General features: G+C 55.2%; 1 protein-coding gene across 2 annotated transcripts in view; it reads left to right on the plus strand.

The window, feature by feature from the left end:
- The first annotated feature begins 3,531 nt into the window (after window positions 1-3,531).
- The window catches only part of JPH3 (junctophilin 3), a 44,892-nt gene continuing 20,587 nt past the window's right edge, over window positions 3,532-27,836 (plus strand). Inside the window, exons 1-2 of one of the 2 annotated variants that reach the window (XM_009090776.4) lie at window positions 3,532-4,257; window positions 16,714-17,491. In XM_009090776.4, the coding sequence (XP_009089024.3) occupies window positions 3,876-4,257; window positions 16,714-17,491 (1,160 nt within the window). In that variant the 5' untranslated portion in view covers window positions 3,532-3,875. Of the gene's footprint in view, window positions 4,258-5,397; window positions 5,518-16,713; window positions 17,492-27,836 lie in introns of those variants that run through there. The other variant, XM_050978877.1, reaches the window with a different exon arrangement.

A 27,836-nucleotide genomic window follows, 5' to 3' on the forward strand; every position in this document is an offset into this window, starting at 1 on the left:
CTGTTTTTCTTTGTATCCTGTCAATTTCCCAATTGTTTTTTGTTTGTTTTGTTTTTTGTTGTTTATTTTTTAGTTGCATCATTCCTCCTCCTTTCCATCACCAGCCTGGTGCCCCCAGCTTGGCTGGCAAGGATACCCCCAGGAATTGCTTCCTTTGGAGCTCTGCATTTCCACCATGGATAGAAAACACCCACTGCTCCCACTGCCCATTCCTCCTTTTTCTTCCCCCATCCACGCTCAGTGATTTATTAGAAGCTGATTTGCCTTTTATTGTATTTTTTTATCCCAAACTTCATCTCACTCACCTCCTCATCCACACATGCACCAGGTATTTAAAGAGGAAACCTGTCAGCCCTATCTAACACCATCTGTATCCTGTGGTGGAAAAGTCCCTGCAATTAGTCCCATCTCCTGGAGAAATCCTGCAGCCCAGCTTCCCTGACCTGGCATGGCAGGAGGGAAAAGCCCGCCGGCATTCGGGGCTGCTGTGAAATCCAATCTGGAATTTCCTCTCCCTCAGCCTCCTGCACATCAGCAGCACTGAAGAAATGTGAACTGGTCTGGAGAGGATCTCCAAGGCTGCTCACTAGGGCAGGAGTTTTTATTTTAAACTAAACCCTGACTTTGGAGAAAGTCTGGGAAAAGCAGGTTCATTTGGGGATAAACCACACCACGATTACCCTGGCACTGTAAGGGTTCATGCAGGCCTTCACCTGGCATTCCCACCATCAGGGAATCGTGGAATGCTTTGGGTTGGAAGGGATTTTACAGCTCAGCTTTGGGTTGGAAAGGGTTTTACAGCTCAGCTCATTCCACCCCTTAGGGACACCTTCCACTATCCCAGCTTGCTCCAAGCCCCATCCAACCTTGGACACCTCCAATCTGCTTTATTTGCCTCCTAATGTGGCTTTTGGAAATTTATGGAGCCCACCTTAAACCCTTTAATGACCAGAATGTCCCTTTCTGACCAAACCCTCTGCTCCAGCCATGCCAGACAGGGAACACCCCAGGAACCCTAAATCAGCTCGTGACCAGAAGATTTTTCGATGCATTTTTAGAGTGGAACCTGCCCATTCCTCAGCTCCAAAGGTGCTGTTCCCAAAATAACCCTCATTTGAAAGCCACACACCATCCTAACAGTAGATCCCATTCTCCTCCCTTCACTCAGCAGATTGCTGGAAGTTTCTTTTTCACCAGGTGCCATTAAACTTGCTGTTATTTTAAGCAGCTGCTTTATGAGGAGCAGCATCCCACGTTGGTCAGAGGGGTGTCACACCTTGGTGCCTGCCTGAGATCCCTCCATCCCACCAAATCCCCCCAAAGGAACAGCTGGACAATAATTAATTGGCTAATTAACATGTAAAACGACTGTAACTGTCTAAAACTACTGAGAAAGCAACAGAAGGGGACTGGAATTTCTTTTGTTCCCTGCCAAATTTTTTATATGTGTTTAAGCAACTTCAGTTCTGGTGTTTTTCTTGGAAACTTTGGGGGTTCCCACCCAAACTCTCCCTCTGTGGAAAAAAAAAAAAAAAAAAAAAAAGGGAGTTTGCAGTTGCCAAAAAATGCAGCACCTGGAGTGTGGGATTTTTAGGGAAGGAAACAATAAAGCCCCCCAATGTATAATGAGCACAGTTCTTGCATTCACAAAGGACTCGGGGTAGTTTGAAAAGACATTTTCTACTGGAAAGAAATGCTTCAGTGGGAAAATTTCCACCCACTCCAGTTGCATCTCTTCCCTTCAGCTCCAAGAGAGCGAGAGAGAGAGAGAGGAAGGTTCTCTTCCAGAGGAGGGTGGTGATGTGTTTCCATGGATGGACAAGAAAATGCATCGAGAGAGAAAAAAAAACAAAACCAAAAACAACTGAGTGGGAAGACACAGCCTGAAAGTTGCCGGTGGGTGGGCAGTGAGGCAGGTACCAGCACAGGCAGCCTTTCCAGGGGGATGCACAGCCTAAATCCCGCGGGTTTCCATCACCAGCAGTTACACTGTTTGTTTTGGTTTGGTTTTATTTTCCTTGGAGTCCTGGCCAGGCTGGGTCTGGCTCAAAACCCCCACTCCAATAACGCTGGTTGCAGGATGCAAATCCAAGATTTTGGGGAAGAGCTGAGTTTTGCCTCCATCTCCCAGGTTTTGCTTTATAAGCACTTGTGAGCATCTTTTAAATCATTCTCCAGCAGAGCTCCCCCTTTAACACTGGTGTGTGAATCCCGTGGGGTATTAACACAAATACATCGATATTTGCAGGCACACGGACCCGCACACGCATCCCGGTGCCAAAAAGATTCGGCACGTTCCGATCCAGGGGGATGCACCAGCGGAGCCGGACCCCGCCTGCTCCAGGGGCACAACGCGAGCCTGGGGAGGATCCCGGGAGAGAAAAAACCCAGGGAGAAAAACCCAGGGAGAAAAAAACCCCAATATCTGCGGAGCGGAGCGCGGAGGGCCTCCCGATGGGTCGGGAGGAGCCCGGTGGGATGCGCGGTGCTGGAGGGAGGGGAGCAGCAGTCCAGCGGATCGGGACCCAGCCCGGAGCGCTGCCCCCGGCCCGGAGCGAAGCACAGCGCGGCCTCTCCATCAATAAACCACAGCCCTGCTGCAGCTGCGGCGCGCCCGGGCCGCCACCGAGCGGGCTCTGCCCGGACAGCCGGCGCTGGAGGCGTTCGGCCCGTTCCCGGTGTCCTCCCACCCACCTGCCCACGGGGACCCCCGGCTCCGGCGGGGCATGCCGGCCCCTCTCCGCCCCGCGGGAGCCGCGGGCGAGCGGCGGGGCCGGGCTGGGGAGAGCCGGAGGGATAAATAAAAATGCGGGAGCATCCCGGGAGGCTGCGGGGGGCTGCGGCCCTGCTGGGCTGCGAGGCGAAGGCGACGCAGTTCCTGTCTCTTTAAATCCACCCTGAGCCCAGCGCCGGGAGCCGAGGCAGAGCAGAAAGCCCAGGATCCTGCTCATTAACGAGCGGAATTTATCCCCGTAGGGAGCCGCCGAGGAAAGGGGGGAGGCGGCGGGGCGAGCCCAGGCCCCCCGAGCGCCCCGCAGCCCCCGGGGCCGGCAGGCGGGCTCGCCGCGAGCATCCTCGGGTCGGGATGCGGGCTCGGCCGGGCGCGGCCAGCGCGGCCCCCCGGCACTGAGGTTTGCGGCGCGGGGGAGGCGGCGGGAGGGGGCGCGGGGCGTGCGCGGTGCGGGAGCGGCCGGGAGCCGTGCGGGAGGGCGGCGGAGGAGGCACCGCATTGCTGCTGCTGCCGCTGCTGCTGCCGAGCCCCGCGATGCCGCCGCGCCCGCCGCTGCCCCCGGCCCTGCGCCCCAGCCAGCCCGGCCGGCGGCGGGGGGCTCCGCGGGGGCTCTGAGCATCCTCCCCCCGGGGCTGCCCAGCGCTCGCTTTTTCCCTTTTTTTTTTTTTTTTTTTTTTTTTTTCTTCCCTCTTTCCCTTCTCTTGGCATTTGGCCTCTTTTTTTTTTTTTTTTTTTTTTTTTTTTTTTTTCTCCTTTTCCCCCACCCCCGTTCCCTGCCTTGGATGGTTTTTAGGTGGAGTCGTTTGCACCAAAATCCAATAGCTGCTGCTGTTCTTGCTGCTATTTTTTTTTTTTTTTAATGATCCTGTTTCCACAGCAGGGGAAGAGAGAACTGATCCTCAACATACTCCCAGAGAATGAATAATCACAAGAAACTGGCTTAAGCAGCTCCCTGGATCTGGTGCATGATTTCAATTGAGTTTGATTTGATTTCATTTTTTTAATTTTTATTTATTTCTTTTTCCCCAAGTCATCGTTCGCATTTTATTTCCTGCATTTCTTCCTATTCTTTTTTTTTTTCCCTCTTTTTTTTTTTTTTTTTTTTTTTTCACCTTTTGGGAGATTTGCAAACCGAATTACATGCATGTCCAGTGGGGGAAGGTTTAATTTTGACGATGGAGGGTCGTACTGTGGAGGCTGGGAGGACGGAAAGGCTCATGGCCATGGAATCTGTACCGGCCCGAAGGGTCAAGGTGAATATTCGGGCTCCTGGAGTCACGGCTTTGAGGTGCTGGGGGTCTACACTTGGCCCAGTGGCAACACTTACCAGGGCACCTGGGCGCAGGGCAAGCGCCATGGCATTGGCATGGAGAGCAAAGGGAAGTGGGTGTACAAAGGAGAGTGGACCCATGGATTTAAGGGACGGTACGGGGTCCGGGAATGCACTGGAAACGGGGCCAAGTACGAAGGCACCTGGAGCAATGGATTACAGGATGGCTACGGGACAGAGACCTACTCGGATGGAGGTAGGTGATGCATTGATCCCTTCCTGGCTGGGGCAGGTGGGCTGGAGGGTGGTGGGGAGATCCTCCCAAGCGGGGTTTGGGTTGGACTCTGGGAGTTTGCAACCTGCTGCCTTGGATCGAGGGATGCTCCCACCCTGCAGGAGAGAAGGAACCAGCCCAGTGTGGCACCAGCCCAGCTCTTTGCCACAGGTAGCCCCAAATGTTCCATGGGGTCTCTGGGCGCTGGGTCCTCCCTCCTTCCTCTCCTCAAGCAGGTTTTTGGGATGTGGAAGGGGCCGTGCTGGTGGGGGGACGCCCAGCTCCGGCCCAGAGGGGTCAGAGCACGGGGTGGACCAGGCCTTGGGGACAAACCCAAGTTGCACATGGGATTGGCACTTCTGACTGCACCACTGGAACCTGTAGGATTTGCATGGGAACAACTCGGGGCAGGATGGAGGCGAATGTGTGTGTGGGGGGATCCGGGGTGGATGGGGCAGCTCCAGGGCTGGGGGGCTCTGCTCCTCCTCCAGCCCCTCCAAAGTCAGCCCCACGCTCAACGATGCCAGGGAAAAGACTTTAATTCAGACAAGAGTCTTACATTCCTAGTTTACGGCTTAATGCTTAGCGTAGGGGCTCAGAGGGATCACCAGAGCTCTTCTCTGCCGTCAACACGGCTTAACGAGATGCTGAGGGGAAACTGGGATTAGAGGAAAAACAAGAAAACCCAATTGGAGTGATCAAACCCAAAAAAATTGCTGGGCTAACAAGCTTTAGGGCTGAACGGGGAGAAACAGCTGGCGCCGTGCTGGAAGTGGCTGTATCATCCTCTCTCCTGGGCTGGGGCTACTTCCACCATGGGAATTGCCACCATAATCCGAGGCAGGCCTACCTGCCAGCAGCTGGGGGGCACTGGGCTCCGCTGGCCCCTGCTTTTCCCGGGAATGGTGGCCTCCTAAAGCAGGCTCTGGAGTTATTTTTAGGATGTTATGGTTTTCCATACGGCTCCGGTGAGGAAATTGCAGCGTCGGGGAGCTCCATGGCAGCCTTGCCGAAAGGTGCTGCAAGACCTTGCTCTGGAAAGCCCAGTTTGCTGCTTTGTGGTTGCACAGGGAGGGGAGGTTAAACCTCACCTGCAGCTGCTTTTTTCTTGTGCTCTCGCAGGGAGAGGCGGAACCACCTCGGGATTTTTAATGATAATTTGGTGCCGGTTGTTTTCTCCCTGAGAAAAAGAGAGCTGCAACCTTTTGTTTCAGCTGCCTGGAAGGATGCTGGGGACTGAGCTGGGATGTGCCGGGTGTTTGTTTGGAAGCCATGGATTAATCCCAGCAGTCCTTCAGTCAAAAATAAAGCTTGGGCAGGGAATCGTCGCCGTCTCCCACATCCAAGGAGCTCAGGAGGGGCTGGGGGGGGTTGTTCTGCTTGCTCCCAACGTGGGTGCTGTCTCCTCCTGGCACCCAGCCCCTGCCTGGGAGGTTTGAGGGAGGACAGACACAAGTCTGGACTAACTACAGGTCTCTGAGGGCTGGGTGTTGCAGGGCTGGCCCTGTCCCCGGCCACGCACGTGCCCCCGCCCCGGCACACTCCCCATCCTCTGCAGCGCAGCGTTTTTTAGGGAAACCTGGGCAGCATCCCCACCCTAGGGTGGCTTAGCAGCAGTTTCAGCGTTTTCTGAGAAGCTACCAGAAGCCAAGAGCTTTTCCTTCCATCTTGTCAGGCCAGCCTGGCTTCCCGGTGCTCGGGGACCCAAAAGCGACGTCGCGTGTTTGTGATTTCGGGAGGAGGGAAGGGGAGCAGTGCTGGGAAAGGGCAGGGTCTGTGGCAAAATGCTCCCCCTGGGACTCTGCAAACCTTCCAAGGAGGAAGGAATGCCGTGCTGGGGGAATGCAGAGTGCTGGTCACTGTGAATGCTTCCCCCACCTCAGCTGGGCCACAGCCATCTCCAAGGCCACTTTCACCAACTCAGCTCCCAGCACCCAGAGGCCACGTCCCTTTTCCAGTTGCCTGGCTCCATTCTGGGTGGAAACCACCAAAGCTGGGCATCTCCAGCCTTTTTGGACACCAAGCCTTGCTGAACTTTGTGTGTTTGGGTCCCAGAGGCTGCTGTGTGCGGGAGCGGTGGCACCGGGGAAGCAACTGTAGGGAAGGATGTTTCTCATTAATCTATTCCAGTTATTACCTCCAGCAAACTGAAGTATCCAAGAATCCTCGCCCCAGCATCTGTCACTTGCCACCCACAGATAAATATTCATCCCTTGCACATAATTTTTTTTTTTTGCTCCCCAGCCCTGGCTTGGAGATGGGGCCCTAAATGCGCAGCGAGCCTCGGGGAGCCCCAGAATCCACGGATTTCCTCCAGTTTTCCCATTGCAGGGGGAAGGGCACCCTGGCCCTGCCCCAGCGCTGCGCTGGGAGGGCCCTTGGTGTCACTGCTGGACTCTGGGCCGTGCTGGGCATCGGGGGTGGCACACGGTGGCCCGGGGGCTCCCGCCAGCCCCGCAGGCAGCGCTGCCCCCGCGCGCAGCTTGCCGAGCTCACACCTCCCACGCCGCACCCAACGCGCGCCCCACACCCGTCCCCCCCACGCCATCAGCCCCCCACGCCCTTCCCACGCGCTCCCTGACCCCCAGGGAGAGCAAACCCCTCTCCCCCAGCCCTGGGATCCGTGTCCATCCGTGCTGCTCTCCCAGGAGCCCACGCCTCGCCCGGCGTCGCCGGCACGGCTGGCACGCGGCCTCTGCTCCGTCCCCGTGGCCTCGCGCTCTCAGAGGTGCCCAGCACTGCTGGTACAGCCTCGTCTTGCTGCCAAAAAACCTCCTGCCCCACTCCAGAGCACTTGGTATTACATAAAGCAGGCTCCCAAGGATTGCCTGGCTCGGGCGCTGGAGTTGAAGCACTTGTCTGATTCACCCCAGCTCCAGAGTGGGAGCAGGAGTTGCTCCCTTGCTCCTGGGAAAGGGGCTGCATCCACCTGAGGGATCAGCGCCTCTGTGGGGCTGGGGATGCTGGCAGGAGCTGGGGGACCTGGGGCAGAGGGTTGGAGACCCTCTTCTGATCAGGTCTGGAGGCCAGGAGACATCACAGCTGCTTCCTGCTGGGGATACTTTGGGGATCTCCGTGATTTCACCCCGGGGACAGTTGGGGTTGTAGCTCCAGATTCCCATGGGAATCCTCTGCGTTGGGTTTGGGTTGAGCTGCTGAAACCATCGTGGCTTTGGTGGGGGTGGGTGAGCTGGGGTGGCTGAAGGGAGCCTCAAATCTGTTTTTGCCCTTTCCATCCCTAGCAATGGTGTCTTCCTCCTCCTCCCACCTCTTCCCAGCTGAACAACTGGGATCCTAAACCAGACAGGGGCTCTGGGATGGGGCCAGCCCCATCCTGGGCACCTACTGCCCAGCATCCCTGAGGGAATGGGACAGGCTGAAGGTGCCTGCTGTGAACCAGCCTCACCCTGTTGCCAGTCCTGTCCCCATCCTGAATGTCCCACTCTCCCTAAATCCTTCTTTCTCGGGAGGGCTACCCCGAAAGGGCCGGGCGGTCGCACGGTGCTGTTCATCTTGTGTAATCTCCGTGCCCACTCACCTAAAATGAATCATCCTTTGATAGGTGAGGGAAATATAATTAGTGTTTGCATTGTTAGCACTGGCTGAGTAGGCAAGTGGGTTTTTTTGGCCCGGGCTGGGAAATATTCCTGCCGTGGGGAGAGGGGAGCGGAGCGCTGGGAGCTGCCGGGGTGGGGCCCTGCCAGCCTGTCCTGCTCCATGTCCCACTTTCCCACCCCTGCAGTGGCACTGGTGACACCTCTCTTAGCAGGTGCACCAGGAGCTACCCACCAAATGGCTGGGGAGTGGTTGAGGAGGGGAAAAGCATGGAATATTTCCCAAAAGCTGGCATAAAGGGCTGCTCTGGGGGGATGGAGCAGGAATGCTGGGTGGGACCTGCCTGCCTGGGAATGGGCTGCATCCCCTCACCTGAGCAGAGTTATGCTTTGGGATGAGCCACCACCAGCCAGGAGGGTTGGAATGGGACATCTTTAAGGTCCCTTCCACCCCAAACCATTCCCAGATTCCACAGTGCCAGCGGCCTGGTGCCTCTCTCCAGCCCTGCCTTCCCCTGAGCTCCTGCACAGGGAACCCAGGAGAGAGGGCAAATTTCCCTCAGGGTCTATTCATAGCACGGATGTCAGAATTACCTTAAAAGTACCAGCTCTCCCTTGTTTTGCTGCCGGGAGGGAATTGTTGATGCACTTCAAACAGTGGGCGGAAACAAGCAAATCCAGGAGCGCCCTGATCCTCGATCCTCCCGTTCCTGCAGCGCCCAGACACAGCCAGAGCTGCTCCTAACAACCCCCCCAGAACCTGATCATCGATTTAAAAAGTCTAGATTTTGGTGATGGAGCTCCTCACTGTCTGGGCTGGGTTTAGAAGCTGCTTGCAGTGGTTCTAGGAGAGCAAAACCGGAGACGTCGGGAGCTGCCGAGCCCAGAAAAATGAATCAAAATACTAAATGAAGATTCTGACCAGCCTCATTAAAAATAAATGCTATGAACTCATGGTAATTACTTCTCTCCCTGGAACATGCTGCTTGGTTTCAGGTACAGCTCAGGACAGAGGAAGAAAGATTTTGACCTCAGAGAAAAGAACATGAGACAGAAATTGCCAGACAGGCCTCAGACCCTCACTCCATCTTCCCGAGCCTTTTATCCAGGCTGAGATTCTGCAGGGAGCTGAGCAGGACCCCAGCCCTGGGGAGCCCACCCAGCCCCTCTCCCTGACCCACAGCAGAGGCTGCCCTCAGCCCTGAAGCACAGTGCTCGTGCCACTGCACTGGGCTGGGTTCTCATGGCTTTGAATGCAAATCTCAGGACATTTGCATGTGATTTGATATCCCATGGGGCTCCTCGTGGTTGGGTGACATCTGCTCCTGGAGATGAACGGGTTTTTTTTTTCCCCTTTAGAAGCTCCAGCTTGTGGAATCATGTGATTTTGCAAGATTTTCAGCTTCGGTTTGGAAGCAAGGTTTCCACCCAGGCTATTGCAGAAAAGTCATTCTTCCAGGCTTGGGAAGCAGCAGACAAGAGCTAAAAATGCCTTCTGTTTAAAAATGCCTCGATTTTGAAATGAACCTGATGAATTTTGAATGCTTTGAGTCAGGTAACGCTGACGTAGATGAATGAGCTGTATGAAAGCAGGCATGACTTGGAGATGGAGGAGCTGGGCAGGGGGAGCTTGGGGATGGGCTCTGGGGGCTCAGCTCTGGCCTTTAGCATCTGCCTGGGGAGATTTTTGTCTCTTTGGGTCTGGTTTTGGCATTGGTTGAACTCCTGAGCAAGAAAGGATTTTTTTTTTTTTGCAGGAGTTTGCAGGAGTTACAGGGGAGTCCTGAGGGTCATTTGCCCCTGGATTCAGCTTCTGAATTGTGTTTAACTCACAATTAAAGTATTTTTAACAAAAAAAAAAAAAAAAAAAAAATCCTGAGCTTGTAGAAAACAAAACTTGAAAGGAAAATGTTTATATTTTGGGGCTTGATATTGGCTTTTCAAAGACAGATTCCGGCCTATGCATCAAAAATCCCTTAAAATTGCATTGGATGCATGAGCATTCCCTAAGAACAGCCACTGCTTCCCCAACCTTATTCCCTGAAGAGGTTCCCCTCCCTCTCAGCACACAGCAGAGCATCATGAATTTTCATGAATGAGTGAACAGCCAGAGCAAGGCCCCTCATTTTGCTGATTTCCACAAGAAGATGATCCCTACAAAGGTATTATTTCCTGCTCAGGGCATCACTTGGGGCCTGCAAGGTGTTTCCCTGGCATCAGTAAGGGTCTGGAAGTGTCCAAGGCCAGGCTGGAGCAATCTGGGCTAGTGGAAGGTGTCCCTGCCCATGGCAGAGTGGGGTGAGATGAGCTGAAAGGTCCCAAGCCAAACCTCTCTGTGATTCCATGATTTATTTCACAGGGAATAAATAAACCCTGCTCTTGTCTCATCCCTCCTGGAGCAGCCTCCTAGCCTTGATCCAGGGGGAGCTCAGCCTCATCCCACCCCTCTGAGCACCTCCCACACCTGGGGGGATGCAGCCCCCAAACCCAGCAGTGCCCTCAGGCTGGGAGAGGCTGGGATCAGCCCTTGCTCCTGGATCTCTGCTGGGAACAGAGAGGTCCCAGAGTTTGGGGCAGGGTTAGAGCAGGGGGGGTGAAGGGAATCAGCATTAGCCTGATTTCACTCTGCCTTCTGAGAGAGGCACACTGGCCTAAACAAAGGTGCTGAGCAATATCCTGAAGTGGTTTTTGCATCCCTGGGGATAAAACCTCATCCTGCTTTGGACCCCAGCTGAATCTGCAGGGATTCAGCTGCCCTGGGAAAACCTGGCCCCATTTCATCACCAGGGGATGATGGGGATGATGCCTCCTTGACTTTCCCTCTTGACTTTCCCTCTTCCCACTCCCAGGACAGACAACATGAAATGTCTTCCTTTGGTTGTTTCCTTTTAAAAGTTGTGTTTCCTGACTGCAGGACCTGGAGCTTTTAAGAGGAATCACAGCTGGCCTGAGAGGCACCATGAGCCCCATCAGAATCAGTGAAGCCAAGATTTGATTGTCTTTATTGTGGGTTTTTGAAGCCTTTCCTTGAATTCTGCCTGGAAAAGGCACTTCCCAACAGGTCTGGGGGAGCAGGAGATGCAGCAGCAGTGAGAAGAGGGAGGGGATGCTCAGGACAGGCTTGGTTTTTCCTGAGGAACAGAGGAACAGAGTATTTCCCCTTGAAGCAAAGAGCTGACACCCCTTGGAAAACTAATTAAAAATTAATTAATTAATTGGAAAATCAATTTCCACACAAGATTTTTTTAAATGTTTCCAGTGAGGGAGGAGCCTTCACCTGCTGCTTGCAGAGTATCCTTGGGACAGGCAATGAGGACATGGATGTGTGCCCACGTTTGGGATGGGGCTCAGACCCCCCCAGAGGAACATTCTTGCCACCTGTGATTTCCCAGTGATTTTCCCCAAGGAGATGGGCTCAGCAATCCCTGTTCCATGGGATTTCAGCCAGAAATACTTGTGTTGTTATTTGCATCCAGAGGAGGAGGAGGAGAAGGAGGAGGAGCAGGAGGAGGAGGAGGAGGCGTGAGGCTGTAGAAATCCATCTCCTCCCTGCAGCCCCCAGCTCCTGCAGAGCTTCTGGCTGTTCCAAAGCCATCCCTGCTCCCATCCCTACCCCTTCCAAAGCTCATCCAAACCCAGCACCTCCACTGCTGGATTCCTTTAGATGGAGGCTCCCTGCCCTTAGAGGTACCAGCTGACCATGCTGACACGAGCTGTGATTCTTTCTCATTTTTGGCCCCCAAAGCAGATTTCATTCTGCAGCCAGGCAGGAGCACAGCAGCCCCTGGCAGCTCTCATCCTCCTCATCCTCTCCTCCTTGCCCTCTGTGCCTCCCTGGCTGCCCAGGCCTGGCTGTGCCCACCCTGTCTGGATGCACCCAGCATTAGCACTATGACTAACACCCATCACGTGCTCCTGCCTGCAGATTAGATTTGCATACTCAAAAATCCATACTTTATTCCTTCCCCTGTGTAAGCAGTTACCAGAGCATATTTTTGGCAAATTAGCAGCCACAGCAGAAGCATCTGACTGTGTTTTTAGCGTGGCTTGGTGCTGGAAAGCCTTGGCAGGGCTGGAGGGGGAATCATTTGCTGTGGATTCCCAATCCCTGTGGTGCTGGACACAGTCAGCGTCACTGATTCCCACATTCCCAGGTGGGCAGTGCAGGTGGCACCTCCCAGCCATGCATGCCATGCCTCTGGGGGGTTTAGGGCAGGGTTTGGGGCATGAGAGCAGCAGCTGGGCACAGGGCAGGGCATGGAAGTCACCCAGCTGGACACGGTGTCCTGCTGCCACGAGGGACAGCCCAGGAGGGGGGTCCTGGCAGAAAATGTGTCCCCACGTCCATGCAGTGACCAGGGGGTTGGGGGAGGGGACTGTCCCCCTCTGAAACTCCACCTGAAGTGCTTCTCCAGCTCTGGGGTTTCCCAGTGTGAGAAGGATGTGGGGCTGCTGGAGCAATTCCAGAGGGGAGCACGGAGCTGCTCCAGGGCTGGAGCCAGGCTGGGACACCTGGGGGTGCTCACCTGGAGAGGAGAAGCTCCAGGGAGAGCCCAGAGCCCTTGAAGGTCCTAAAGGGGCTCCAGGAGAGCTGGAGAGGGACTGGGGACAAGGGATGGAGGGACAGGACACAGGGAATGGCTCCCTGTGCCCAGAGGGCAGGGCTGGACAGGAGATTGGACAGGAATTGTTCCCTGTGGAGGTGGGCAGGCCCTGGCACCTCCAGAGAAGCTGTGGCTGCCCCCGGATCCCTGGCAGTGCCCAAGGCCAGGCTGGATGGAGTTTGGAACAATCTGGGATGGTGGAAGCTGTCCCTGCCATGGCAGGGAGTGGGAACAACATGGATTTTAAGATCCCTTCCCACCCAAACCATTTTGGGATTCTCTGCTCCTGTGCTCAGGAGTCCCCATAGAGTCAGGCAGAACATCTGGGGGCACATTTTTCCCAGCAATTCCCTGGGATGGCCAGTGAGGATGTCCCCATTGTCACCATCAGAGCTGAGGCTGGGTGAGCACTCTCCAGCCCTCTCTTTTGTCCCAGAGTTCTTTCCTTTGGGATGGGTGTTCCAGGGATGATTTGTGTGTGAATCCTCCTGGGCTCTGTGATTTTGAGCAGCTGGAAGGGGATATCTGTAAAACTCCCTCCTCTGGTTGGAATTCAAGGGCCCAGCCTAATTATTGCCATTGGACATCTTTAATTAATATGCTGCAGAGGCCAGAGATAAGAGGGGGGCTGAGCACACCAGGAAGGATCCTCTGTGAGATAAATCAGCAATTTGTAAAACCTAATTACTTTGGCTTGGAAAAGTGGAGGGGCACTTTGGACCACTCCCCCCTCCTGCCTGGGATTTTGGGGAGCTGGGGAATGCTGCTGGTGCCCAGCACAGTCACTGCACCAGGAGGATCAGGCTGTGCCTCAAGGATGGGACACAGCTCCTGCCCTTTGGAGCCTCCTGCTCCCATTTTCCAGGCGAAGCTGGGAAGCTGCATCCTTTTTGCTGATGATTTTATCTAACCTGGGAATATTGACCCAGTGCTTGGGTTTTAACTCAGGGTTAGGGATGGAGAAGGAATTTTTTCCAAATATTTGTCTCATTCTGAGATCAGGTTATGATGATGACACAAGTGTGTCTGCTGCCCTCAAAGTGCTTCACAACATCCCAGATTCCTGCCTGGGTGTCTCCATGTGAGGAGCTGGAAGAGGGCAGGTCTGTGCAAACCTCCCGTGGGCTTTATCCATGTGTTTGCCAAAGGGTTCATCCTGCAGGACACAGAACTGGCCCTGTGGGTTTGGGAAAAGCCTGGGAGCAGCTGTGAAGCTTCTCCTTAATGGTGTTCCTGGAGTGGGGCCAGAGGGCTCAGTGACTACAAAATGCCAAATCTTTGGTATGGGCAGAGGGGGAATGAAAATGCAGTCATTCCAACCCAAAAAAATCCTTACTTTTATCTCCTTCCAACATCATGGACCAGGTTTATGTCCAAGTGCTTGATCTTGCCTTGAGCCAGAGGAAACCCCTGAGCAGCCCCACATCCTCCCTTTGGGCTGTTCAAACTCCAGCTATTCCTGGGGGAGCTCCTTGGGATGTTTATTTGTTATAAATCTGGATTTCACTGGAATGAGTGCTGCACATCCCCTTTATCCAATGGCTGGGCTTCACTGTGGGGTTTCACCATCTCTCCACAAGCAGGAAATGATCCCAGGTCCAGGAAATTCCTGTTTGGGACAGCAAGCCATGGCTTGGTCGTTCCTTCCCAGCCATGGAGGAGAAAGACCTTGTCAGTGAGAGGGAGCAGTCCTGGATCCCCACAGTGCTGCATCCCAGAGGGATGAGCCAGAGCTGGAGATCTCTCCTCCCCTCCTCAGAAATTCCCCAAGATCTCTTGGGCAGAGGAAGGGAAATGCACGAAGGAGTCTCTGTTCCTGCAATGCCTCCAATCCTCACGGAGAGCTTTGCAAACAGGAGCTGCTCCAGAGCTCCCCAGCCCACTGAGCTTCTGGCATGCTGCTGCCTTGTCCCTGCTCCCAGCAGGGAGTTTGGAGGTGCAGGGTCCTGCTCACCCCATTCCTGCTTTGCTGCAAGTGCAAACCCAGCCCTGATTTGGGGGATTTTGGCATTGTGGGGCCACCAGGTCAGCCCTGCAGACTCTCAGCTCTCCTCCCAGGATGGGTTTCAGCCCAGGGCTGTGATCCTTCACTCTGCTCCAGCTGAACCCAGGGAGGGTTTTCAGCTGCACGTTTGTCAGGAGATGAGGAGGCTGAGGGACCTGTGTGGGGTCAGGGCTCGAGCCAAGGGAAAGGGAGATCAGGATTTGGGCAGGGTGGGATCTGGTGGATCTCATGCAGGAACTGTTCTTCCTGTGCCCCTGCCCACACTGGCCTCTTTCCCTGAAACCCACTCCAGGGAATCCATCTCCAGGGAAGCAGGAGCATGGTGTGAGGACATCCCAGGCCAGCCTGGGGGCTCCTTGGCAGGGGAATTTGGGGCTCTGGAGTGGAATCTTTCCCCAAGCTGCTCCATTGTCCTGCTGAGATATTCTGGGATGGAGCCAGAAAGGGAAGAGAGGTGCTGCCAGGTGCCCAGGGAATGCAGGGACACCTTGCCAGGCTCTCCCCTGCCACAGCCACCATCCCAGGCCTGGGGAGAGCTGTGGGTGCATGGCACTGGTTGTTCCCATTCTTGGGGACACCACAGGGGACAAGGCAGGCTCTCTGCTCAACCCCCCCCACAGGACATGTCTGCTGTGTCCCCTGAGCTGCATCTCACAGGTTGTCCCCCATCCTTCTCCCTGTCTCCACCTCCTCTCCCTGCCCTGCCAGTGCCTGCCCTAATCCCGGTGCTAATCCTATAAACCCTCAGTAAATCCTGCCTGCCTCTGCCTCCCCACGTCCCCTCTCCAGGGCAGGCTCTGTGGGGTCCCCAGCTTGGGCCTGCTGGCTTTTTGGGGTGCTGACACCCCAATAATGTAATACCATTGGAGCACAGGGAAGGATGCCCAAATCCTGGGGGATTTGTTCAAAGCACTGGCAGCTAAAAGACAGTTGAAGAACCCCAAAATACACCCCAGAATGTGGCCAGGTGCTGCTTTCACACTCTCAGGAAGCAGTTCCTGTGCTCAGCATGAGCTGCTCCAGATCCCTTCTCCACTGCTGAGCCCCAGGACTGGGCAGGGAAATTCCTCAGGGAGTGCTGGGGTAGGACTGGCCCCATTCCCGCAGGGTTCACTATTTCAGCAGGTCTGTTTAAGGCTCCCTGGGCCTGTGGGAGCAGGGCTGGCACAAAGGGAGGTCCCACTGCTGTGAGGTGCTGCCTGTGCCCATCCCAGCTCCTCACATCCCGGGCTGGGACTGCTCACAGCATTCCAGCAGTTCCAGGGCCCAGCTCAGAGCCATGCTTGGGCTCCTCCAGCTGCCCCAGCAGGGCTCACAGTGCATCACTGCATCTCGAGCTGCTCTGGAGAAGATTAAACCGACCTAAGAATAAAAACAAGACCTGCGGTTCAACGGGCTGGGATAAGGCTTGGAATTGTGCCAACCTCCAAGCTCCAGGAGGGGATGGGATTAGGAACCCTGAGCAGATTACCACCCACCCCGCATTTCAGTGCACTGGGAGGGTGCTGAGGTCCAGCTGTGCCCCCCAGGCTGGGTGGGCTCCTTGTCCCCCTGTTCCCAGTGCTGTGGTGGAGCCCTGTGTGTGTTTCGTGCCACAAACAACCAGTTAAGAAACTCCAGAAAGTGCCCAGGCAAATGTAGGAGCTCCAACAGGGGCACAATTCCGAGGGGAATATCCAAATGGATCTCTCCCTGTGAGGCCTTTATTTCTATGGAGCTGCTGCCTTCCCCAGCACACGGGATGAAGGCTCTGTGTGTATAAATAAATGTATTGTCAGACATTATCCATCCACTGTGAGATGCCAACAGCATGGACAGGATCACAGTGTGCTCCTGGATAACCATTCCCCCATTCCACACCCCTGCTCCCTTCCCTTTCATGTTAGGGACTGATCCAAGGGGCAGCTCCTTGATGCTTTGGCTGGTTTCTCACACCCCCATGCTGCAGCTGGAGTGCAAGCCTGCAATCTGGAATGTTCTGCCCGGGGAGGTGGTGGAGCCACCATCCCTGGGTGTGTTTAACAAAGCCTGGATGTGGCACTGGGTGCCAGGGTTGAGTTGAGGTGTCAGGGCCGAGTTGAACTCGATGATCTCTGAGGTCTCTTCCAACCTGGTGATTCTGTGAATTCCCTGAATCCCATCAATTTCCCCTCCACAACCTGACATTGCAATCCCCATCCCGGAGATGGGACTGGAATCCCAGAGCCGCAAAGATCTCCCAGAGGACTTTGATGCCATGACCCCCCTTCCTTTTCCTTTTGTCTCCTTTCCGCAGGGACATACCAGGGCCAGTGGGTCGGGGGGATGCGCCAGGGTTACGGCGTCCGGCAGAGCGTTCCCTACGGCATGGCTGCGGTCATCAGGTCACCCCTGAGGACGTCCATCAACTCCCTGCGCAGCGAGCACACCAACGGCACGGCGCTGCACCCTGACGCCTCGCCCGCCGTGGCCGGCAGCCCCGCCGTGTCCCGCGGCGGCTTCGTCCTCATGGCCCACAGCGACGCCGAGATCCTCAAGAGCAAGAAGAAGGGAATCTTCCGGCGCTCGCTGCTGAGCGGGCTCAAGCTCCGCAAGTCCGAGTCCAAGAGCTCCTTGGCCAGCCAGCGGAGCAAGCAGAGCTCGTTCCGCAGCGAGGCCGGCATGAGCACGGTCAGCTCCACCGCCAGCGACATCAACTCCACCATCAGCCTGGGCGAGGGCGAGGCCGAGCTCTCGGTCATCGAGGACGACATCGACGCCACCACCACCGAGATCTACGTGGGCGAGTGGAAGAACGACAAGCGATCGGGCTCGGGCGTGAGCCAGCGCTCGGACGGGCTCAAGTACGAGGGCGAGTGGGCCAACAACAAGCGCCACGGCTACGGCTGCATGACCTTCCCCGACGGCACCAAGGAGGAGGGCAAGTACAAGCAGAACATCCTGGTCAGCGGCAAGAGGAAGAACCTGATCCCGCTGCGCGCCAGCAAGATCCGGGAGAAGGTGGATCGGGCCGTGGAGGCGGCCGAGAGGGCGGCCACCATCGCCAAGCAGAAAGCGGAGATCGCAGCATCCAGGTAAGGGGGTTCCTGCCCATCCCGGTGTGTCTGAGCTGGGATCCCGCCCTGGAGGCTGGGGATAAATGGGTGAGAGGTTTTGTTGTAGCAGGGGAGCTGCTGGAGGAAAGCACTCGTGGTGGGTCGGTGTTTGTGGATCTCACGGCAGCCTTGGGGTTGCCCAACCCTTGGGGTGCCGCTCAAAGCAGGGTGGATCCAAGCCCAGTTGTCCCTCTGGTAATTCCCAGTGGGCTGGGGATGCAGAGCCTCCCCAGGTGAGGCAGGGAGGCCACACAGGGCAGCCTGAGCAGGGGGTGGTGGCACCTTGGTGGCTGTCACAGGCTGAGCGCTGTCACTTAGGGGGTGCTGGGTTTTTTATCCCATTTTTCCCGCTCCTCTTGGATAAGCAGAAGAGCTCCTGAGATTGCCCAAATCCTCTGCCTGACTCTCAGCCAAGAGGAACCATCCCAGGGTTTGCCTGTGCTGGGAGCATTCCCAGCTATTTCCATTCCCAAAAGAGGTTTTTTTGAGTGGAAAACCAGTCAAATATGTGGCTTTGGCCCTGGGGAGGCTCTGCTGGAAAACAGCAGATCTGGGTGCCCTACAATGCCCCTTCTCCCTGGGCAGCCCTCATGGAACTGCTCAGAGATCCAGAGCTGGGATCTGCTGAAAACCAGCAGGAGGGAAGGGGAAAACAAGGCATGTCTAATTAAAGTGTAAATAAGATCCCAGCTCAAAGCAGGGCCAGCTCAAGCACCCTGTAGCTGGCTCCCAAAAGGCACCTGGAGCTCTGTGCCCTGCAGGGAGCTCCCAGACCAGCGGTGAGGCGAGGAGGAAAAGCTCCTCTGGAGAATTCAGGGCTCTTTGTATCCCATTTTGGGGTGGTTTATTAGAGCATGTCATTCCTTTCTGTTTTCTGAGCAAGGGCTATATTTAGCAGCCAGGCTGGGAAAAAGGGCTGGGGTTAGGGGAAAAACCCAGGTACCTCCTCAGCCTCCTGTGCTGGATTAATTGTTGGGTCTGGAATATTTGTATGCAGAGTCACACTTGAAATCTTTATCAGCACGTCTGCCAAGGGCTTATCTGCAATATGAATGAGCCTCCTGGGCCTGCTTTGGGAGCACATTTGGGCTTGATGATGTTTTCGAGCTGATGGCTGGGAAAAAAAAAATGAAAAATCCCACTAGAATGGCAGGTAGGAAGCAGAGTGCAGAGCAGTGGGAAGGCCAGATCCTTCCCTGTGGTCTGGGGATGGATGGGAATGCCTCAAAAGGCTGCAGTCCTGGAAATGTGGAGCTCCAGTGGGCTGTGGGATGGATCCTGGAAATGTGGAGCTCCAGTGTGCTGTGGGATGCTGGGTCTGAGAACCTGAGCATCCTCAATCCCCCAGTGGTGATGATCTTGGAGCCCCATGAGAGTGGGATTGGAAGAGATGCTGAATGAGCTCTTGACATGTAATATTCCACCTCAAATTATGGGGGAGAAAGGGAAAACATCGAGGCAGGAATGCCAGTTGTGAACTGCTCCCTGCCCTGCACTGACTGGGTGGTCCAGGGCTCTGCTGGAGAGCAGCAGGGAGGCTGGGGAGTGGAGGGTGGAGGATGGAGAGTGGAGATGGATGGGATTAGGTGGGTCCAGGGAAGGATTCCTTCCCAATATCCCATGTAAATCTCTGCTCTTTTACCTTAAACCGCTTTGTCTGAAACCTCCAATCCCTCAGCTCGAGCTCTCCCCCCTCGAGAGGCTTTTGGCAGAGTCCCTGAGCCTGCAGAACCAGAGCAGAGCAAGGTTTTACAGACTGAGATCCAGCTGGAAAAGCTTTCTTATTAATCTTAGTCCGATTTAATTTTAAAGCTTCCTAATGAAGGAACCCTCCCCTGCAGTGCCCACACCAAACTGCATCATCCAAATGCCACAAAACAGAGATGGGGGAGAATCCTGGGGCTCATTCCTCAGCTTTTGGGGCTCAGGGGTGGAATATCCCCCCTCTAATGCCAACACAAACTCCAATTTCCCAGCACCTGGTGTGGCTGTGCATGTGTGTGTGTGTGTGTGTGTATTCTCTTCTGTATGAGTTCACTCTGCAGCCTTTCCCTTGGTGGGGGAAAAAAAAAATAAAAAAAAAATATGTGCCCACCCACGGCTTTCATTAAATTTGTAAGAATTCAGTATTTTTGAAAACTCTGCCGCTCTGTCAGATTTGGTTGGAATTGGCCAACACGTTCAAAAGTTATTAGTGTGGGAGTGATGGCATATAGATATATAAACAGCACAATCACAGGAGTGAGCCCCATTTCCTGAGGAAAGTAGGCTAAAAACACTGTGTGCTGGAGACAAGGAAATGGCTTTCCTAAAGTTGGTGGAGTCTGGTAGAGAACAGTGATATCTGCACCTTTAAGGGATTTCTTTTAGGGCCCAGAGGAGATTCTCCTAAATGTTCTTTGTTGTAATTTAATGGGAGAATGCACAATTCCCTCTGATTCTCTGGAATTGTTCAGGTGAAGTGAGCAGGGAGGAAGGGATGTGAATGAGGGTGAGGAACTGCTGTTGGTAGCAGCTGGCCCATCCCTGGGAGGGTTCAAGGCCAGGAGAAAGTTTGGAGCAGCCCAAGACAGGGAAGGTGTGGGACTGGGTGAACTTTAAGGTCCCTTCCAATTCAAATCTTTCCATGATTCCATGACAGTTTTCAGGGAGAGACAAGGAGGGAGCTCTTTCCCAGCCTGTTTAAAAGGAGTGTTTAGGGTGTTCTCTGAGTGCTCTGGGAGACCTTCATTCCCTCTCAAGTCAGCCAAGAGCCTGCACTCTTTCTGCTGCCACCCTGGAAGGGTGAAGGACACACTGAACACCCCGAGCCCCATCTCATTAGTGCTAATTGACACCTCAGGCAAATTATCTGTAGGCTCTGGTGTGTTATTATCCACTAAAATAAAATATCCAGGCAACAAAGGTGGGCCAGGGAGCTCAGGCCAGCCCCTGGTTTTTGGCACAGCCACCTGCTGGGGGGGATTGGGTGCCCAGGGAATGTCAGGGGAGATCAGGGCTGACTCGAGCTCTCCAGGATGGGTCAGCTCAGACAGACCCTATACCTGTCCTGCTTTCACAGCTCAGGGGTTTGTAGCCAGTGTAACCCCATTTCAGGGGTTTGTAACCAGTGTGATCCCATTTCAGGGGTTTGTAACCAGTGTGACCCCATTTCAGGGGTTTGTAGCCAGTGTAACCCCATTTCAGGGGTTTGTAACCAGTGTGATCCCATTTCAGGGGTTTGTAACCAGTGTGACCCCATTTCAGGGGTTTGTAACTAGTGGCTGGGCTGGCTATGGGAGGAGGGACCATCCCTGGATCAGTCCCAGGGATGGGTGGCACATGGTAAACACTTCACTCCTCTCCAGCATGGGGGATCTGCTGCCCAGCACCTTAAATGAGAATTCCTGGGAGCAGCCAGTGCCCTGGTTCCCAGAGGGAATGCTGCTCCCAGGTCACTCCTAAGTAATGCTCTCCCTGGCATAATTATAGCCCAGCCTTGCACCAACCAGGAGAAAAATATAATTAAAGCTCCACCGTCTCAGGAGGAGCTGGGCCACAAATTAGCACAGTGTCATTCAACTCCAGACAGGGAAACTGGAGGGAAATAGGAAAAGGAAGGGAATAAAGACAACCTGGCAGTGAGGAGGGGACAAGGGGGAAGTTTGGACTCAGCCTGGATGCTCCCTGAGGATGCTGCAGCCAGGGCTGAGGTCGGACAGCAAAGTGCAGGAGGTTCTTAGAGCCAAACAGGTATTTTTGGGAGAAAAATGGAAACACAGCCTGGGCAAAACCAGAGAAAAGCAAAGCTGCTGCAGCCGTGCTCTGAGAGTCACAGGAGTCTGTAAAATAATACATGTGAAAGTGGACTTGTGTTCAGTAATGTCCCCAGCGGCTCTCCCGGCCCCGGTAATGTCCCCAGCGGCTCTCCCCGGCCCTGGTAATGTCCCCAGTGGCCCTCCCATCCCCGGTGATGCTGCTGTTTAATGCTCTGGCAGGCCTGAGCCCGCAGCTCTGCCATTGTCTGGGCTGCCTTTGATTTCGGGCTGCTGCTGCTGCTCTTTGGGTGCCTGGGGGTGCTGACCCCAATCCCGCCTCGTGCTGCCCCAGGGGCTCCTGCTGAGGATGGAGAGGGACAAGGAGGAGGAGGAGTGGAGGTTAAGGGCCCCAAAAGGGTTTTGTGTCCCCTTCCTTGGGGAAGGGACAGCAGGGACAAACAAAGCCAGGATGGGGCAGGTCTGAGCTGGCTGCAGGGAGGGCTGAGCTGATGCCCAGGTGGGGCAGGGACTCTCACCAGCCCCTCTCTGGGAAATTTTGAGTCCAGGGAGGATTTCTCTGCTCACGGCCCTCTGGAGAAGTCTGCTGCTCCCTGCTGAGCCCTACCAGCAGCTGGAGCTGGGGGTGTGCAGGAATCACCTCAGCCCATGAGCTGGGCACTGATGGGGTCACTGAGGGCATCACCTGGGGCCCCCAGGCCTCGTGCGGGGTGACTGTGCTCCCTCCATCCCTTCCTGGTCTCCCCATCCTTTCCTTGAGGGATGCAAAGGGTCAGGGAGGGAAACACTCAGGGGGTGGATGGAGGTGACTCCAGGGCAGACAGCAGCTGGGGCAGGAGGGGATTCTCCTCACAGCACCTTTTCCTCGTTCCCCCAGCCCTCTCTCCCCCAAAACTCCCCTGTGCAACCCAAGAGGAGCAGAGCCTGGGCTGGCAGCCTCCACTGGGCTCTGCTGCTGCTGGAACAGAGCTTTCCCTCCTTCTCTGCCACTTCCCTGCCTCCTCCCTCCCTGCTCCTGCCGTGCTGCCAGAGCTCAGGGGATCCCATTAGGATCAGCTGCTGGTGCTGCTGGGGGTGTGTCCCCTCAGCCGGGATGACAATGACACCTGTGGCTCACGGCAGGCACATTCCCACCTCCAGCCCGGGCTCTGCCATCCCGGAGTGTCCCGTCCATTCCTCCCTCCCCGCGGGCGGCTCCTGCGGGAGGGATGCGATGTGAGCACCGTGACTGTTGACATGCTCCGGCTGTGGCAATTTAATAACTTCCTGCTCAGACGGGATTTGCAGCCTTAAGCCCTTTTGTGGCCGTGTCAAAAGTCAGGAGCAGCCTCCGGGCTTGCACAGGGCCAGCTCGATATGTCCCCAAGAGCCACCCCACACCGGGGTGCAGCCTCCAGGGCAGGGCCAGGCTGGACAGCGAAGTGCCTTTTGTAGGGATGAAGATTTGCGAGGGAAAAGCTCAGCAGGGTCATTTGTACTCCTGGCAGAACGTCTCAGTGAGGTTTTGGTTTTCATTGCCCTCCCATCCCTGACCCAGCACCTCTGATCCCAGCTTGGCCATTTCCACCCCTTCCCTCTCCAGCAACACGAACCAGAACATCCCAAACCCACGGGCCAGGTGTGTGCCAAACCTTCCCAAAACCATTCCCGGCTTTGCCGGGCTGTGCTGAAGCAGCACAAACATTCCCAGCCCCTCGGATTCTCCTTGTCCTCGTGGCTCTGTCCCTGTCCCCGCCAGGAGAGACCTCCCAAAGCCGAGCACAGCTGGGAGGGACGGCTCAGGCAGAGAAGGGAGCAGGAAAGGGGATTTGGGATGCAGGAGGGGCAGAGCGGTGCCAGCAGCGGTCACCTGTGCGGGGACAGCAGATGGAGGGGACAGGGAGGGGTGGCACGGGCTGGCAGCGAGGCGGGGAGGACGGGAGGTGATTCAGTGCTGGCAGGCAGCGCTGCCATGGGAAGGGGCTGCCCCGGAGAGCCGGGCAGGAGGCGAGGGCAGCGCGGGGAAAGGAGAAGCTGCCGGTTCCTCTTCCTCCTCCTCCTCTTCCTCCTCCTCCTCATCCCTGGCATCTCACCGCAGCCCATCGCAGTGCGGATCACCCGAATTAATTTAATCCAGCCCTTCCCGGAGGGGAGCGGGACCATTCCAGCCCCCGGAGATCCCCCAGGAACCTCCCGCCTGCCCGGCCCGAAGTGGGGGAGCCTCTCCCTCTTGCTTTGGGTGGAGCAGCCCTTCATCACCCGGGGAGGGAAAGCAAGATACACCAAAAACAGCAACACAAACCCAGCAGCTCCTGCTTTTCCTTTCTGCTGCTTTTCCTGCTCAGCGAAACCGCAGCGCTGCTTTTCCCAGGGATTTTGGGCAGGGAAGGAGATCCCTCCCCTGGCTGCCGCCTCCCCTCCATCCTCATCCTCACCCTCCAGGGCTGGGGAGGGTGCTGGGATACCCAGTCGGGCCCCAGGGCTGGGAGGGGGGATGCTGGCAGCCCCTCTCTCCCCAAACCCCCCAGCCGTGTCCCTGCCTGTCCCAGGGATGCTGCATCCCAAAGTTCGAGGGTGGAGAAGAATCAGGAGGAAGGGCTGAGGTCTCTCTGCTGCTTTCCCAGCTCGTGAGAGAGGTCTCCGTGCTTTTTTCTTCTCCCACCTCCCATTTTGGGTTTCCTGGTTGTTCCCACCCTCTTCCCTTCAGCAACATCCTCAAGACCCCATCCTTGTCCCTCCCCACACCCTTTCCTCCCCGGGGAGAGGCAAAATTAATATCAAGAGGAAAACACAGAGCTGAGCCAAATTATTGAGTATTTTCCTTGCTGGTTTTCCTTCCCCCAAGTTTGGGATGCTGGGGGAGCACAGGGAATGGGCTGGGCTATTCCAGGCTCTCCTTTCTCTTACTCAGGTTTGAAAAGCCCCAAGCAATGAGGTTTCTGTCACCTCCTCCCCACAGGACTGTCCTGGTCTTCCTAATCCAGGAAATTAAAGGATTTGATTGTAGACCCTGCTAAGCAAATTTCCCTCCTGAAAATCCCAGGGGGATTTAACCCATGGATCTGACTGATTATCCCTTTAGAGTTGTGACTAAGAAAGTCTCAATTCCTTGGGGTGGGGGTAAGAAAAGTGAGATTTTGGGGGATGCAGCTGATTTGGGGGCTCAAAACCCCATGCAGACAGCTGGGATGAGGGAAGTGGCTCGTGCTGGGCGGGCTCTGAAGTTTAAGGCAGGCAGGAGATGCTCGTTGCTGTGGTAACAGGGAGGATTTATTCTTTTTCTCCCCACAGTCATCAGGGCTGGGGCCACCACTTGCCTCTCAAAGGGGTGACAGAGCCCTGGGGGCATTTCCAGCCCCTCTCCCTCCTGCCTGCACCCACCAGGGCTGGGCAGGTGAGGGGGACTGGGTGATTTGTGCCCCAGAAAGGCAAAGTGACCAGGCTGGAGAGAGGCCAGAGTCAGGGGGGACAGTGGCCTCAAAGCCCCCCTTTCCCAAGGCCAGTCCTGGTGTTTTCACCCACCTGCCTCCTGCAGAGCTCCACTCCAAGTGACAGATGGCCAGGGATGAGGCTCCCTCTCCAGATGCTGATTTTCTGGCCAGCTGTAGATAACACCCAGGGCATCATCTCCTTGCAAAGCCCATCAGCTCTGTCCTTGCTGGGGGCACAAAGTTAAAAGGAAGAGAAATGCAGGGATCTGCCTGGCCCTGCTTATTCCATGTGTTCCTTGGCCAGGGAGATGCTGGGAGCATCCTGGTGCCAGATGTGCCTCTGGGTACCAGCTCCACCTGGCCCAGCCTTTTAAAGTTGATGGATTTGGATTTTCTTGGCATTTTTTTTGTTTAGCAAAAACAGAGATAAAACAAAGAAATCCTTTTTGGGATGGTGGCAATAAGGTGAGCTGGAGGCAATCCTGGCATTTGTTGCTCTCATCTTTCTCCACTGGGAATGACCCAGCTCAGGGATGTGGTTTGAGCTGTTCCTCCCAGAATTTTGGGGAGATGGCTCATTCCTGTGCCCCCAGTCACTGAGACTTTGCACCTCTCCATGTTGTGAATTCAGTTCTCCAGCAAAACTCCTTTTGGCCATACCAAAGCAAGACACAGGACACAAGGACTCAGCCTGGGATATTTGTTTCCCCCTTACTCAGATTAAAAAATGAAATTTCAGTGTAAAATGGCAAAAGATCCCTCGGTGAATTCACTCCCCATTTGTAACTCCAAAAAATATAAAGGTGGGGAAGGCTCTGGCACAGGTGCCCGGAGCAGTGAGCTAAACAGGACCTGGCTCCAGCCTTGTCCCCATGAGACCTGGAGCATTCCATGTCCCAGCTGTCCCCGAGCTCTCCCAGCTGCCTTGGGAATGATTCCCCCCCTAATGTGACATTTCCTGCTGAAAAATTACAGGGAAACTTGGATTTGGCCTCCTGACCACAACATTTTCCATGCTTCTCTCTGATTTGCTTTCTTGGTCAGCAACAAACACATTGAGGGGATTTTTTTTTCCCCCAGGATTAAAGAGTTTGAGTGTTTATTTTTCCTTAATTCCCTTGAGATGTGACTTTCATAGCCATTTGTTCAGAGTGAGCCATCACCATTCCATCCATCCCAGCCATCCCAGCCTCTTCCCTGCCACTGCTGGGAGCTTTCCTGCTCCTCCTCAGAGCCCAGGGGTGATCCATCCATGCTCCCATCCCCAAATCTCCATCTGGAGCTGCCAAGGCTGCCTCTCTCTTTGCTATGCACAGCACCTGCTCCGTGTCTGGCTGCAAAGAGCCCGAGCAGACGTTTGGGGCTGCATTACGTCATGTCAGAGGTCACATTAAGCAGCTTTTTTTCCCTTAATTAAGAATTCCAGCCATGGTTAGGGTGGGGGGAGAGGGGGAAACCGAGGGAAAAGCAGACGGAGGGAGCAGGCTGGGAAAAATGCCTGCGCTGAGCAGGTAAATGGGAATTTCTCCACAGCCAGCTAATTGGTGTGTCTAATATTCCACCCCCTGAGGACCAGCGCGGTGCTGCTGCCTGCACAAATCACTCCCGGAGAGCCTGCTGCAATGACAGGGAAGCCGCGAGAGCTGTGGGAAGAGCCAAGCTGGAATTAGGAGCGGGTTTGATCGGGGTAATAAACGCCAGATAGGGAAAATAACAAACAGGTTGTTAATTGCTGCCATCTCTCCGTTCCCTCGGGGCTGTGTCTAGACAGAGCCTGGCTCCGGGCTGCGCTCATCCCGGCCCTGGGAGCGGGATGGATGCGGGATGGATGCGGGATGCCGTGCCCGGAGAAGCCCCTGGCATGGCAAAGGGAGGCAGGATGGGCACTGCAGCTGTGCCCTAAATCAGAGAGGCTCCCGCAGAGGTGGAAACCAGACAGTCTGCAGTGGTTATTAATAATTCAGTCCCAATTTGTCCCATCTAGGAGAGCACGAAGCCCAGCCAAGCCTCCCCTCCTGGCTACCCGGAGCAGGCAGAGCCTCCCGGGGCTGTTGCAGCGATCGATCCCAAGCTGGCAGGGTTTGGGAGCTGGGATCGCCTGTCCTGCCCCATCCCCGAGCGATCCCATATCCTCGGCAGAGCCGCACCAGCGCCCCCAGGGCTCGGGGCTGGTGACCGGCATCCGTCCCTGGGGACCGGCGCTTTGTGTTCCTCGCTGGATGCAATCAGGGCTGGATCCCGCTGTGCCACGGGGACTGGAAAACAACCCCGTGGAGCCCACACAGCCGAGGGATTCCCACTGGGGAGGGTGCACTGAAAATCTCCTTTTCCTCACCTCATCCAGCCATCCCTTCCCAGCCTCACCCAGCCTCGGTTTTACAGAAAATCTCCTTTTTCTCCTTCATCCAGCTATCCCTTCCCAGGACAAGGTGCATCCCAAGGCTTTCCTGACCCTGGGGTTTGGATGAGAGACTCTCAAACGCCCTGCAAATGCTCTCTGTGAATTTTTCCTGAAGTATTTCCTTGCAGCTGGTGTGTGTTTTAATTGAGTTTTGCCATTTGAAAAATACATGAAGCTCCGTAATGGAGGGAGAGAAAACATTCCCTCCTATAGGAAGATAAAGATGCATTTAAAGAGAAAAAAAACAGCCCCAAAGCTGCCTGATGAAGTATTGACCTGGAGACAAAGTGGATCAGATGGAGCCAACCTGGCCCCTTAGGAAAACTTGAGGCTGCTCATTAGGGATGAGCTCACTGCCAGCTTAACTCCATCCTCACCACTCCCAGTGAAATGTGGGAAATGTGCCAATTTCCAGGTTTTCCATTAAAATAGGGACCACGGGGTCTTTTCATGGGGTGGAAAGGGTTTGGGACTTGTTGCAACCTCGTGGTGCTCCTGTTGGAGTTGGGATAATGGGAGAGCTCTGGGTATGGGGTGGAGGAGGGCTGAGCATCTCCATCCCTGCACAGGATCCCAGCAGTAAAGCAGGAATCTCATCCTTCCCTCAGCCAGGCTTTGGAGTCAGGGAAGCGAGAAGTTTGTTGGGAAAAGAGCAGCCAGAGCTGCCATGTGAATTTTGGGAAACAGACTTTCTTTCCCAGAAATCTTAGGATGCTTTTTAGCATTCCCAATAATGTGGATTTCTCTCAGTGTTCAGC

Source organism: Serinus canaria, chromosome 11 (genome assembly GCF_022539315.1).
Source record: "Serinus canaria isolate serCan28SL12 chromosome 11, serCan2020, whole genome shotgun sequence".
Classification (NCBI taxonomy): Eukaryota; Metazoa; Chordata; class Aves; order Passeriformes; family Fringillidae; genus Serinus; species Serinus canaria.